Source organism: Pseudorca crassidens, chromosome 8, assembly GCF_039906515.1.
Source record: "Pseudorca crassidens isolate mPseCra1 chromosome 8, mPseCra1.hap1, whole genome shotgun sequence".
Classification (NCBI taxonomy): domain Eukaryota; kingdom Metazoa; phylum Chordata; class Mammalia; order Artiodactyla; family Delphinidae; genus Pseudorca; species Pseudorca crassidens.
In genome coordinates this window covers 62,791,867-62,806,768 of record NC_090303.1, presented here as the reverse complement: position 1 = coordinate 62,806,768, position 14,902 = coordinate 62,791,867, and the positions used below count along the sequence as shown (strand labels likewise).

General features: G+C 43.0%; 1 protein-coding gene across 10 annotated transcripts in view; it reads left to right on the top strand.

Moving 5' to 3' along the window:
• Positions 1-14,902, top strand: part of PDE1C (phosphodiesterase 1C) — a 547,523-nt gene that overhangs the window by 271,086 nt on the left and 261,535 nt on the right. Inside the window, exon 1 of one of the 10 annotated variants that reach the window (XM_067746679.1) lies at positions 10,865-11,385. The exons of 8 other annotated variants lie outside the window; for them this stretch is intronic. In XM_067746679.1, coding sequence (XP_067602780.1) covers positions 11,285-11,385 — 101 coding nt within the window. In that variant the 5' untranslated portion in view covers positions 10,865-11,284. Of the gene's footprint in view, positions 1-10,864; positions 11,386-14,902 lie in introns of those variants that run through there. One more of the 10 variants, XM_067746677.1, reaches the window with a different exon arrangement.

Sequence of the window (14,902 nt, the reverse complement as noted above, 5' to 3'; positions counted from 1 at the left end):
TATAAATATCAATTAAATCTATCTGGCCTATTGTGTCATTTAAAGCTTCTGTTTCCTTATGTATTTTCATTTTGTATGATCTGTCCATTGGTGTAAGTGAGGTGTTAAAGTCCCCCACTATTACTGTGTTACTGTTGATTTCCTCTTTTATAGCTGTTAGCAGTTGCCTTATGTATTGAGGTGCTCCTATGTTGGGTGCATATATATTTATAATTGTTATATCTTCTTCTTGGATTGATCCCTTGATCATTATGTAGTGTCCTTCCTTGTTTCTTGTAACATTCTTTATTTTAAAGTCTATTTTATGTGATATGAGTATAGCTACTCCAGCTTTCTTTTGATTTCCATTTGCATGGAATATCTTTTTCCATCCCCTCACTTTCAGTCTGTATGTGTCCCTAGGTCTGAAGTGGGTCTCTTGTAGACAGCATAAATACGGGTCTTGTTTTTGTATCCATTCAGCAAGCCTGTGTCTTTTGGTTGGAGCATTTAATCCATTCACGTTTAAGGTAATTATCAATATGTATGTTCCTATGACCATTTTCTTAATTGTTTTGGGTTTGTTTTTGTAGGTCCTTTTCTTCTCTTGTGTTTCCCACTTAGAGAAGTTCCTTTAGCGTTTGTTGTAGAGCTGGTTTGGTGGTGCTGAATTCTCTTAGCTTTTGCTTGTCTGTAAAGCTTTTGAATTCTCCACCGAATCTGAATGAAATCCTTGAAGGGTCGAGTATTCTTGGTTGTAGGTTCTTCCCTTTCATCACTTTATGTATATCATGCCACTCCCTTCTGGCTTGTAGAGTTTCTGCTGAGAAATCAGCTGTTAACCTTATGGGAGTTCCCTTGTGTGCTATTTGTCGTTTTTCCCTTGCTGCTTTAAATAATTTTTCTTTGTCTTTAATTTTTGCCAATTTGATTACTATGTGTCTCGGCGTGTTTCTCCTGTATGGGACTTGCTGCGCTTCCTGGACTTGGGTGGCTATTTCCTTTCCCATGTTAGGGAAGTTTTCGACTATAATCTCTTCAAATATTTTCTCTGGTTCTTTCTCTCTCTCTTCTCCTTCTGGGACCCCTATAATGCGAATGTTGTTGCGTTTAATGTTGTCCCAGAGGCCTCTTAGGCTGTCTTCATTTCTTTTCATTCTTTTTTCTTTATTCTGTTCCGCAGCAGTGAATTCCACCATTCTGTCTTCCAGGTCACTTATCCGTTCTTTTGCCTCAGTTATTCTGCTATTGATTCCTTCTAGTGTAGTTTCCATTTCAGTTATTGTATTGTTCATCTCTGTTTGTTTGTTCTTTAATTCTTCTAGGTCTTTGTTAAACATTTCTTGCATCTTCTCGATCTTTGCCTCCATTCTTTTTCTGAGGTCCAGGATCATCTTCATTATCATTATTCTGAATTCTTTTTCTGGAAGGTTGCCTGTCTCCACTTCATGTAGTTGTTTTTCTGAGGTTTTATCCTGTTCCTTCATCTAGTATATAGCCCTCTGGCTTTTCATCTTGTCTGTGTTTCTGTGAATGTGGTTTTTGTTCCACAGGCTGCAGGATTGTAGTTCTTCTTGCTTCTGCTGTCTGCCCTCTGGTGGATGAGGTTATCTAAGAGACTTGATGGGAGGGATTGGTGGTGGGTAGAGCTGACTGTTGCTCTGGTGGGCAGAGCTCAGTAAAACTTTAATCCACTTGACTGTTGATGGTTGGGGCTGGGTTCTCTCCCTGTTTGTTGTTTGACCTGAGGCGACCCAACACAGGAGTCTTCCTGGGCTCTTTGGTGGAGCTAATGAGAGACTCTGGGAGGGCTCACGCCAAGGAGTACTTCTCAGAACTTCTGCTGCCAGTGTCCTTGTCCCCATGGTGAAACGGAGCCACCCCTGCCTCTGTAGGAGACCCTCCAACACTAGCAGGTAGGTCTGGTTCAGTCTCCCTTGGGGTCACTGCTCCTTCCACTGGGTCCCGATGTGCACACTACTTTGTGTGTGCCTCCAAGAGTGGAGTCTCTGTTCCCCTCCAGTCCTGTGGAAGTCCTGCAATCAGTTCCCACTAGGCTTCAAAGTCTGATTCTCTAGGAATTTCTCCTCCAGTTGCCTGACCCCCAGGTTGGGAAGCCTGACGTGGGGCTTAGAATCTTCACTCCAGTGGGTGGACTTCTGTGGTATAAGTGTTTGCCAGTCTGTGAGTCACCCACCCACCAGTTATGGGATTTGATTTTACTGTGATTGCGCCCCTCCTGCCGTCTTATCATGGCTTCTCCTTTGTCTTTGGATGTGGAGTACCTTTTTTCGTGAGTTCCAGTGTCTTCCTGTCGATGATTGTCCAGAAGCTAGTTGTAATTCTGGTGTTTTCGCAAGAGGGAGTGAGAGCACGTCCTTCTACTCCGCCATCTTCAAAAGTAATCCCTTCAATGCTGAAACACAATTTTTGACTTATCTCTTTACCAGGATAATAAAGTCTCTATATTTATCTTGGGTGCTGTGCACGCCAAGGTTCCAGTACCATTTTCCATCTTCCCTTCCTTCATGTGCTGTTGGACGGGTAAGATAGGGGAGGAACTACTGTCTCACAAGAGCCTTCAGGGTTTAAGGCACTGGTCATACATGTTTTTTCAAAAAATTCCTTACAGTAGTTCTCTAAGGGAGGAGTTGTATTAGTTAGGATTCTCTTAGTCGTCAGTGACAGAAATCTGATTCACGCTAGTTTAAGTGAAAAAAAAATGGGTGGGGGGGTGGAGGAGATATTTATTTTGTTCATATAACTTAAAAGTCCATGGGTAGTTCTGGCTTCAGGAATAGCAGGATCAAGGGGCTCGAAAGACCCTTTCACATTTTTTTCTTTGTCTTTTTGGTTCTTCTGTCTGCTTTTCTCTGTTATCCCAGAGAAAAGACAAATAGACCTCCTCTCTCTTTCCCAGGGACCACATCGAATCTCCCATAAGGAACTGGTGTTGGATCTGCTTTAGTTACATGTCACCTTCAGACCAATCACTTTGTTCAGAGATAGGAGGTGGATGGCTCTGATTGGCCAACCTAGGCCATGTTTGTTATAGTCAAATCTAGCCAGGGGCTAGACTCCAGGTTTTCCTACAGCTTTTTTGGGTCAATGAAAAGCTTGGTTAGCTCAGATCAGGCTGAAGGTTTTGAATCAGGGTATGTGAGAGCTGGGAAAAGATCCAGAGGTCACTGAGCCCAACCCAGCCATGGCCAGAGAAGAGAAGAGAAACATCTTGTTCTGGGTCACAGGCGATTCAGTGCTACTCCTAGTCCTTTCCTTTTCCTGTATTTACCTCCACTGGAAGGGTTACATGAACTTCTCCTGTCAGAGTAACTGAAGGATCCTTCCAGAGGTAGGGGCAAAAACTGGATCACATGCAGGTTACATCAGACCACCCCTGAGCTGGGACTCCATCCTGTCTCTCCTCCCATCTCCTCTCCCTGCCTCGCTGGGCTACACTCTGGATGGTTGAGCCCCATTTCACATGGGGCTTCGTCCTCAGGGCTTCGTCAGTCCACTGTCTCTTTTTGCATCTTTTTTTTTTCCTGGTGGAGGTAGTTCCTAGTATAGAATCTGCCCCAAACTATGAAACCAAAAAGAGAAGACATCAAAGGGGAAAGCAGTGTGACTGTCACCAAAGAGGCCCCTTGCTGGAAAGAAACGCCCATGGGAGAGAAGAGCCTGTGATGACAGTGTGTCCTGGGGGCTGGCTCACACTTGGTGTGGGCAGGAAAGAGGGGCTGCTCTGCTTGATGGTGCTACTTCCAATGTCCTAAATGCTTCTCCAGAATTTTCCCGTGAAAAGACTCTAGATGACGCCATTGCCAAATTATGAAAAATGTATCAAGGACACTGGCTTGCTTCATGGAGGCCAAAGCAAGCAATCATAATCTTGTAGCTAGAAGATGGGTGTTCATGGGAGATAATGCTGTGCTTTTTCTGATTTTGTCTGTTTTCTTTGTCTAGCTCTTCCTTGGTAAGCTGAGGAGCTTGTTTGCATTTGGTAGTTGGATTCCTCTTATGGAGCCCTGGTTATCATTTGCCCCATGGTTGTTGCATGGTCCTGAGGCAGGTTCCCTGAGCTGACCTCAGTATATGATGCATATTCAGGCAGCAGGTACCCTCCACATGTGACCATGCTTCCCTCTGCCTAGAGCCACCCATAGCTCCCTATCGTCTGCAGAAGAGAGCCCAAACTTCTTCCATGACCACACAGGTCTGGCTGACACTGCCAGCACTTTTCTCCTGTTCTTCTTAGTCATGCACTTATAGTCAAGCCACAAAATTGTTTGTGGGTCACTGGCCACTCCACCCCTTCTCAGGCTTCTGTGTATCTTCTCATACAGTTCCATCTTTCTAGAATCACCTGCCTCCACCCACCTTCCACCTTCAAGATCCAGTTCAGATATTATCTCCACTACGTAGCTACTGTAATTCCCCCGCAGTTTTCGGGACCCCTCATATGTGCTCCTGCAGCTCCACCCTCTCTGTTATATACCTTTTAATTTGTCTTTTTATGTGTCTGTAGGGAAGAGATAATAACAAAGGGAAAAGAACTTTGCACTATGGTCTTGGTTTAAAACCTGGCTTTGCCATTTTAGCAGTACGTCTTTGCAAAATTGATCTGACTTTTGGGTGCCTCTTCTGTCTTTACTTGTAAATGGACATAATGAATTCTTCTGAAGTGTTTTGTTGAGGGTGAAAATGAACCAACCTGTGATGTGCTTTTAGCATGGTGCTTGGCACATGGTAGTTCTCAATAGCCAGTAAGGGTAGTGGTTGTTTTTATTGCAGTTATTATTGAATTGTGACATTGTAGTGATGAAGGGGAACTGAGGGGTCATTCTCATGCCTGTGAAGCCTGATTTCTGCTCCCTTGTCTGATGGTCATGCAGCTTCTCCTTGAACTCTGCCAGGTACAGGGAGTTCACTTTCCTTCTGATCTTCTGATACTTAATGCTGATTATGCAGAGGTTTGATAGTACTTAGGCTAAGTTACTCTTTGTCTATTTGGGGCACTATTTTACTTTATTTTTTTTCTTGAACCAAAGGTTTTATTTATTTATTTTTGGTTTTAGTTTTTATGCAATTTTAAAGGTTATACTCCACTTCACAGTTATTACAAAGTATTGGCTATATTCCCTGTGTTGTACAATGCATCTCTGTAGCCTATCTTACACTCAATAGTTTGCATTCCCCCTCCCCCATCCCTATATTGCCTCTCCCCACCTCTCCCCACTAGTAACCACTAGTTTTTTCTCTATATCTGTGAGTCTGCTTCTTTTTTGTTTTATTCACTAGTTTCTTGTATTTTTTTAGATTCCACATATAAGAGAGATCATACAGTATTTGTCTTTCTCGTGTGACTTATTTCACTTAGCATAGTGCCCTCCAAGTCCATCCATATTGCTGCAAATGGCAAAATTTCATTCTTTTTTATGGCTGAGTAGTATTCCATTGTGTATATGGAATATACACATCTTCTTTAGACATTCATCTGTTGATGGACACTTAGGTTGCTTCATACCTTGGTAATTGTAAATAATGCTGTTATGAACATTGGGTGCCCATATCTTCTCTTTCTTTTTTTTTGGCCATGCTGTGCAGTTTGTGGGGTCTGAGTTCCCTAACCAGGGATCAAACCCATACCTCCTGCAGTGGAAGTGCCCAGTCCTAACCACTGGACCACCAGGGAAGTTCCCATGCACGTATCTTTTCGAATTAGTGTTTTTATTTTTTTTCTGATACATAGCGAGGAGTAGAATTGCTGGGTCATATGGTAGTTCTATTTTTAGTTTTTCGAGAAATTTCCATAATGTTTTCCACAGTGTCTGCACCAATTTACATACCCACAAACAGTGTACAAAGATTCCCTTTTCTCCACATCCTCGCCAACATTTGTTATTTGTGTTCTTTTTGATGATAGCCATTCTGACAGGTGTGAGGTGATATCTCATTGTGGTTTTGGTTTGAATTTCCTTCGTGACTAGTGATGTTGAGCATCTTTTCATGTGCCTGTTGGCCATCTGCATTTCCTCTTTGAAAAAATGTCAATTCAGTTTTTCTGCCCAATTTTTAATTGGGTTGTTTGTTTTTTTGATGTTGAGTTATATGAACTGTTTATATATGTTGGATATTAATCTCTTATTAGTCATATCATTTGCAAATATTTTCTCCCATTCAGTAGGCTGTCTTTTCATTTTGTCAATGGTTTCCTTTGCTGTGCAAAAGCTTTTAAGTTTGATTAGGTCCTGTTTGTTTATTTTGCTTTTTTTCCCTTTATTTTAGGAGACGGATCCAAAAAATATTTCTATAATTTATGTCAACGAGTGTTCTGCCTGTGCTTTCCTCTAGAGTTTTATAGTATCCAATCTTAAATTTAGGTCTTTAATCCATTTTGAGTTTATTTTTGTATACAGTGTTAGAGAATGTTCTAATTTCATTTTTTAACATGTAGCTGTCCAGTTTTCCCAGCACCACTTATTGATGAGACTGTCTTTTCTCCATTGTATATTCTTGCCTCCTTTGTTTAGATTAATTGACTGTTAGTTCGTGGGGTTATTTCTGGGCTCTTTATCCTGTTCCATTGATTTCTGTGTCTATTTTTGTGCCAGTACCATACTGTTTTGATTACTGTGGCTTTGTAGTACTGTGTGAAGTCAGGGAGCATGATTCCTCTAGCTCTGTTCTTCTTTCTCAAGATTTTGGCTATTCAGGGTCTTTTGTGTTTCCATACAAATTGTGAAATTTTTTGTTCTGTGAAAAATGCCATTGGTAGTTTGATAGGGATTGCATTGAATCTGTAGATTGCTTTGGGTAGTGTAATCATTTTCACAATGTTGATTCTTCCAATCCAAGAGATTATTTTAACGACTTGTTTTGGGGATACAAGACAGAAGTATGATCCCCAAATGGAGTTTGGCATGTGGGATCTTCCCGGACTGGGGCACGAACCCGTGTCCCCTGCATCGGCAGGCAGACTCTCAACCACTGCACCACCAGGGAAGCCCATTAGTGGGATTTTGATCAAGTCAGAGAAAAGCAAATTTTGAAAGAAAAAGGAAAAGAATAGCCTTTCACTTTAAGTAAGCTAATCAGAGAAAGAGAACCAAAAATAGTCTTTAAAAATGTTTGTAAAACATGATTTTGTTTCATTTTAGAAAACTTAAAAAGTAAACATGTATGAGAAAGTTAATAAGGATATAACTTTTCTTTATTTTAGAGCCATAGTAGTTTTTGGAGCTGGAGGAACCTTAAAGATAATCTAATTTAGACATCTTCGAATTTCTTAAGCAACAGAATATTTTACTTCAAATTAACATCTTATAAGGGATTCTAATGCCTACCTCAGATTTTAAAAGTAAAGAAAGAGATGCTCTGGTTGAATGAGGAAGTGGAGTACTTAGTTCTCAGGGTCAGGGTCCACCTCTGCCTTCTCCATATCCCATCTCTGAGTGACCAGTGCTCCCACTTCACAGATGAGAACACTGAGGCCAAAGTACTACAAAACACCACGGGATTCCTTGCTTCTCATTCAGGGTTCTTTCTAAACTACATTAGGAAGAGTTTGCCTTCTCTCCACCAACATATTACTACTTTTAGATACACCATGTTATTATGTCATATGGTCAGCTTATTTTTGATAAAGGAGGCAAGAATATCCAATGAAGAAAAGACAGCCTCTTCAATAAGTGGTGCTGGGAAAACTGGACAGCTGCATGTAAAAGAATGAAATTAGAACACTCCCTAACACCACACACAAAAATAAGCTCAAAATGGATTAAAGACCTAAATGTAAGGCCAGAAACTATCAAACTCTTAGAGGAAAACATAGGCAGAACACTCTATGACATAAATCACAGCAAGATCCTTTTTGACCCACCTCCTAGAGAAATGGAAATAAAAACAAAAATAAACAAATGGGACCTAAGGAAACTTCAAAGCTTTTGCACAGCAAAGGAAACCATAAACAAGAGGAAAAGACAACCTTCAGAATGGGAGAAAATATTTGCAAATGAAGCAACTGACAAAGGATTAATCTCCAAAATATACAAGCAGCTCATGTAGCTCAATATCAAGAAAACAAACAACCCAATCAAAAAATGGGCAGAAGACCCTAAATAGACATTTCTCCAAAGAAGACAAACAGATGGCCAAGAGGCACATGAAAAGCTGCTCAATATCACTAATCATTAGAGAAATGCAAATCAAAACTACAATGAGGTATCATCTCACATGGTTTAGAATGGGCATCATCAGAAAATCTACAAACAACAAATGCTGGAAAGAGTGTGGAGAAAAGGGAACCCCCCTGCACTGTTGGTGGGAATGTAAATTGATACAGCCACTATGGAGAACAGTATGGAGTTTCCTTAAAAAACTAAAACTAGAACTACCATATGACCCAGCAATCCTACTACTGGGCATATACCCTGAGAAAACCATAATTCAAAAAGAATGATGTACCACAATGTTCACTGCAGCTCTGTTTACAATTGCCAGGACATGGAAGCAACCTAAGTGTCCATCGACAGATGAATAGATAAAGAAGATGTGGCACATATATACAATGGAATATTACCCAGCCATAAAAAGAAAAAGAAATTGAGTTATTTGTAGTGGTGGATGGACCTAGAGTCTGTCATACAGAGTGAAGTAAGTCAGAAAGAGAAAAACAAATACTATATGCTAACACATATGTATGGAATCAAAAAAAAAAAAAAGGTTCTGAAGAACCTAGGGGCAGGACAGGAATAAAGACGCAGACGTAGAGAATGGACTTGAGGACACAGGGAGGGGGAAGGGTAAGCTGGGACGAAGTGAGAGAGTGGCATGGACATATAAATACTACCAGATATAAAATAGATAGCTAGTGGGAAGCAGCCACATAGCACAGGGAGATCAGCTTGGTGCTTTGTGACCACCTAGAGGGGTGGGATAGGGAGGCTGGGAGGGAGATGCAAGAGGGAGGAGATATGGGGATATATGTATATGTATAGCTGATTCACTTTGTTATAAAGCAGAAACTAACACACCATTGTAAAGCAATTATACTCCAATAAAGATGTTAAAAAATAAAATAACATAAAATAATCTCTTAAAGTCCAATTCCATGGAAGTCACAGTTTTGCATTGGGTGACATTGGGTTGGTAAATTGGTTTCCTCAGGTAAACAAATTTTATCGTAAGATGTTGACTGCTTAATGCTGTCTTTGCTTGAGAGTAATGCTTTAACTCACTGGAACTGTATGTGCTTCCAGAAAATCCTTAAGGACTGACTTTAATGAGATGACTTCAGCTTGTGTGGTAGGTGAGTATGTAAGTTCTTTTCAGTCAAAAAGGTCTGTCATCTCACCTTCAGGCAGGTACCTTCTCCACTGCAGTGAATGGGGCTAGCCATGCCATCCTCATCACTCTCATCTCTAATTTCTGGAAAGTAAATGCCCACTTCCAAATGGATGAGCATTTAGGATTTAAACACTGCTTTAAAAATTTCTTTATCAAGGCCACTTGAATGGAACTTTACTTGAGCAATGGAGAAAAACTAGTTCTCACCTTTAAGTTTATCTGAATTTTGAGAAGCAGGCAAGTATCTGATGGATAGAATAAGAATGCTGGGAGTGTGACTGAATCATTAACTGCCAATGAGGGACAATACCATTATAGGGCAAGCTGCGTCCTGAATCTCAGGAGCCCTGAGTCCCAGGTTTGAAGTGGCCGCTGGGAAGTGGGAAGTGGTGGTTGGCTGCATCTGGAAGGGAGCTTAACCACCAGTTCCTGTGATGTCTGGGCCTCAGTCAGCTTCAGCCAGGATCTTTTCTTTCTTTTCTTTTTCTGTCTTTGGTCTTTCTTTTAATCCCACCTCTCTCCTCCCCTCTTAACTGCATTACCTGGTCCCACTCTGCCTGAGCATTACACTTCATTGACATTGTGAATGACCTAGGGGGATGCAGATACTGAGTTGTAGCTTCTTGGAGCTGAAACTCCTCTCCAGTGTCAACATCTGCCCAGGGACCCTTTGAGGAGTCTGTCATGAATCAGTGGAAACTCCAACTTCCTTACTTTTGTTTTTATTTTCCTTTCTTCACACCATTTTGGGGGGAGAGAGACAGACAGAGAGAGAGAGAGAGGACAGAGAGAGAGAGAGAGAGAGAGAGGGAGGGAGGGAGGGAGAGAGAGAGGTGACTCCCATTAGCAAGAACATATCGGGACTTTCTAAGTGTGATGTGTGGTTACTTTAGTCCCTGTCAATTGCTTTAATATTTCAAAATGGAACCGCCTCTGTGGCGGGCGTGGAAGTGAGCGCTGTGAATGAAAGCTCCAAGCACAAACTCCGCGGAACGTCGCCGGGGCTGTTTGCCCCACCGGCCCCCTGGGAGGACACGGACCTCGGTTCCCTGGGATTTCCGCGAGCGGTGCCGTGCTATTCATTTTGTGCGGGCTTCGGGAGTCATCGGCGCGCCGGGGCTGGGGGCCCTGCGCTACGGCGGGCCGCCCTGGCGCGCGCGGGTCTCCGGGTGCGGGGCTGGAGCCCGGCAAGCGTGTGCCCTGCCGCCGGCGGTGCCCGGCGCGCCCCTCTCTCCGCGCCCGCGGGTGCTAGACCAGACGCCGGTCCCGGCGCGCTCGCAGACGACTCTTCTCAGTTGTCAGTTTTCTCGCTTGTCAGCAGAGCTGCTGGTAAGTGACAGAAAACAGAGAGGGGGCGGGACGGCAGCGTGGCTGGGGAGAGAGCGACCGGGAGGGGGAGCCGCGGGGCGCCCCAGGGCAGGGGGCGCGGGTGGAGCCTGGGTGCACGGCCTCCGGGTCGGACCGCCCAGCCCCGGACCGCCCAGCCCCGCGTCGGCTCCCCCTAGGCTCACCCGCCTCCTCGGTCTCCCCTTCTCACTTTCTCCCTCCTCGCCGCCTCTCCTCCTCACTCGGTCCTCCCATTCCCCCCCTGCAGTCCTTCAGCTGCCAAACTGTTCGCTTCCTTGGCTTTGTTTGAGAAAAAAAAAAAAAAAAAGAACCCGAACAGGTCTGAGGTGTTTTCTCCTAAATCAGGAGCACAATTCCTACCCTTGTCATTAGCCCAGGAGCATGGCTGGTTCCCGCAGCTGCCTCCGGGGAGCACCTGGGTCCGGGGTCGCCGGCCCTCCGGGCCCGCCTTAAGCCATGATTTGGGGGTCGCAGAAGGGGGAGCGCACGCAGAAAGTGACAGGCAGACGCGCTCGCCACCTGACTGGGGCTCGAGGGCAGGGCTGGGCAAAGAGGCGGGAGAGGAGAGCCCAAAGTCTCTCAGCCTCACTCCCAGTGATAACCTGCAGCTATGGAGTCGCCAACCAAGGAGATTGAAGAATTTGAGAGCAACTCTCTGAAATACCTGCAACCAGAACAGATCGAGAAAATCTGGCTTCGGCTCCGAGGGCTGTAAGTAGATCTGTTTACTTCTTTCGCCCTATTTCCCTCTCATCGGTATTTTACTACACAGCCACAGTCACGACTGCTCACCCCAATTCCTGCATGACCCTTCAAAATACAACGCTAGAAGTCCCACAACCGCTTCTCTGTTAATTACAGTCACTGCTACCTTCCTTTCAATAGCGAGACTTGTCTTTCTGAGTGCTTCGGAATGCCTTGCTGTTTCCAAGTCATGCTTTCTTTGGGGAAGAGGAGATGTCCTTAGATTTCAGTTATAGTAGCTCAGTATTCATGGAGATATTTCTGTTTGTTTGTTTGTTTGTCAGGGGAGAAAAGTTTGGGGACTCAGGTCACAGACTTTTAATCAAAGGAAGAGTTATTCTCTGCAGAATGCTTGCAGACACCTTGGCAGGTGGTCCAAGAACTTACCAACAGTTCAAATTCAGCATGTATTCTGCCTGTTAGATTTTCCTCTCCCTCTCCCTAGCCTACTTCAACTTCTGATATTTTCTTAGGATTCTTTCTAGCAGGAAAAGAGTTACTGAAAGGAAGGACTATTTTTGGAGAAAGTAGGGTTCAGAACCAATATTGGAGTTTCCTAGTAATATTTGAACAGTGAAATAGGGCGTTTGCTTTCAATACAGTGACCAGAATTCTAGTTGGACTGGTGAACAGAGATCTCTGAATTTCATCCACTTCATTGGGTGCTGTCTGTTTTTGGGTACTGAGGAGAGGTGACCTGAAAATATGTGTTATTTTCTGTGAAAAGATTTCATAAACAATGAACTGCTGGTTATCCCAGTCAGGAAGCTGTAGTGACAGCTGTATGGTTACAGCTTGCTCCTCAGTTGACCAGGCAGGTCCCAAAGATACCTTCCATAACCACCAGATACTCATTTCCCAGATATTTGGCATCAAATATCTAGTGCAGATAAAAAAAAAAAAATAGGTTATCTCCAAGTATATTCTCCAGACCTTCTGTTCCTACCAAGGGCAGTGATGGGAAAACCAGCTCCTTGGCAGTTTGTTTTGCTGCAGTTATTGTTTTTGAAAGCACACACACACACACACACACACACACACACACACACCCCAAAACAAGTCAGAAGGGCACTGATCTAAGTTATCTTTATCTTGGGGGAGACCACATTCCAACCAGGATATTCACAGTTTCTAAAGGGAAGCAATAAGGTAGGTGTTTCTTCAAGGTATCCCCATTTAAAGTGCAATTTATAAAAGCCCTTCCATCAATAATCAAAGTGAGTTTCATTGCCATTGATCTAAATGTGAAACCATGCCAAATAATATGATTTTGGGGTTGTCTGGCTGCTGCAAGCAGAGGCTGTAAACTTATTTGGAAATCTTGTCTTTCTGGCTGGCAGGCTCTTCCAACAGTTGAGATGCACGCAATGCAGCACCTCTTTCAGAGAGGTGTTTACAATAAGCTCATGTTATATGTGATGAACACTCCATGTGATCATATTGTGGTGCACACAGAAAGTTTGTTGCGTCCACAAAATCTGGGTCCAAAATATACAATGTCAAAGTGGTGTCAGGCTGGTCTCCTTGACATCCCGGCTGGAGGGACTCATGTGCGCACACTCAGGAACAGCTTCTCTCAGGCTGCTTTACAATTCCAACCAACTCCACAGAGCAACTCAGGCTGGGGAAGAGTGTTTGGGCAAATCAGCCAGGTTGAGGTGGGAAACTTGTGTGAAAAAGCATTCAGAGCTTACAACGCACTGTCTTGTAGCTTCCTCTGTTTCATCTGTTAGGCTTCTCTCCCCAAATTGTTGTCTGCATTTTTGTTTTCAAGTCTCTTGTGTTTACCTAGCACCCTGTACCTTGGAACATAAAAGGTGTGGGTTGATTCTTTTCCAAATGTGTGTTTTTGAATCCTTCTCTTTTTACCCTTCCTACTGAAACACCCTGCCCAACAGCAGTCCCAGGAGATCTGTAGCTTCACTTTCTGATTTGAAAAAGGACATGTTACTATTGTTATGACATTTTTTTTTTTTTACTACTGTTATGGTTCTTACTACCACTTTTTTTTTTGTTTTTTTAACAAAACAGTTGTGCTATAATAAGTAGCTAAAGATTCCGGAAACCAAAGCGCATGCTTTTTTATACAACTTGGAGTAACACTTTTGCAGTTAACAAAATAGAAACCTTAGGAGATGGAAGGGTGTGTGTCTCTTTGCTCCCACAGTGGATTAACAGTAAGAGAAAGGAAGCTGTTCTTTCAACATTTTAGAAAAACTCAATAGCCAAAATTGAATTTTCATACCAATTTATTACCATGATACCTGTATAGAAGGGGCTTTACAGGTGACCACAGATAGGAATTTGTTTCACCTTGTTTGAGAGCCATCTAAGTTTCAGGACTTGGTCATCTCATGCCTGGACTATTTAGTGGTATTGTCAGTATCTCGCCTACTTAATCTATCCTTGAATTTTTCATCTCCTCCAGTAGAATGTCAGTTCCTTAGGACAGACACTTCGTGTGTCTTGCTCACTGCTGTACCTCCAGTGCCTAGAACAGGGTTTGGCACATAGTAGATGCTCAATGAATAGGTGATGAAGGAAGCATAAAGACCCAAAGATGAACTTTTCAGTATTCAAAATGAAGGTAAATGTGTATCTGGGACAGCTTACAGGCCACGTGGTACTATCAACACAATATTCCATGAACTAGATGGGAGGTGGATTTAATTAACATCATTACCCAGGTTGGGCACAGGAATCTAAACTGAGGTGGCAACTGGGCAAAATGTGGCAAAGCCACGACCCAGGGCAGGATCCCACTCTTAGGTTTACCCAGGTTCTCTCTTTTCCTCCCCTTTTCTGCACTTGCCTGGAGTGGTCTTTACCAGCAGCAAGAGGATCGTTGCCAAGAATCTACAGTGTGGAGAATATAGGGGATGGTCCTCTCTATATTACAAGCCCCGCACATCCCCCTTTCCACGCTTTCCTTTTTTCTCTAGCACATTTCACTGTCTTAATACTATATATTTAATTTATTTATTATGCTTATTGTCTGTTTCCTCCAATTAAAATAGAAGTTCCTTGAGGAAGGAGCCTCTTTTTTTTGTGTTTCCATTTCCTCCGTTGTCCCCCAAGTGCTGTTGTCCTTACTCTATCCTCTGTAGGAGTGGGTGGAATTGTTAAGAGCCCCTCCCAATGCCTGTTTTGTTAGGGAATCTTCCAGCAGGGAAAACATGACGACTGCACTTGCTTCCTCTGATGTTGAGGGGGAGCCTCACGGCTGTATGGTTTTGACTCATAACTTGTACCCTGGGTCCTGACCAAGAGTTTTTCCTGTTATATGATGACAAAAGGGTGCTTCTATATATATATATTTTTTTTAATTGAGAGCAAGAGAACAGGTTCCACTTATTTCTTGGCATTTATTGTCACAATTGTAATTGAGCTTTTGTATATCTGTTTTGCCCAACTATGAGGTAATCAGTACAATAAGATTTATGCTTTTATAACACTCTATGAAGATGCTTTTTTTACATGATCT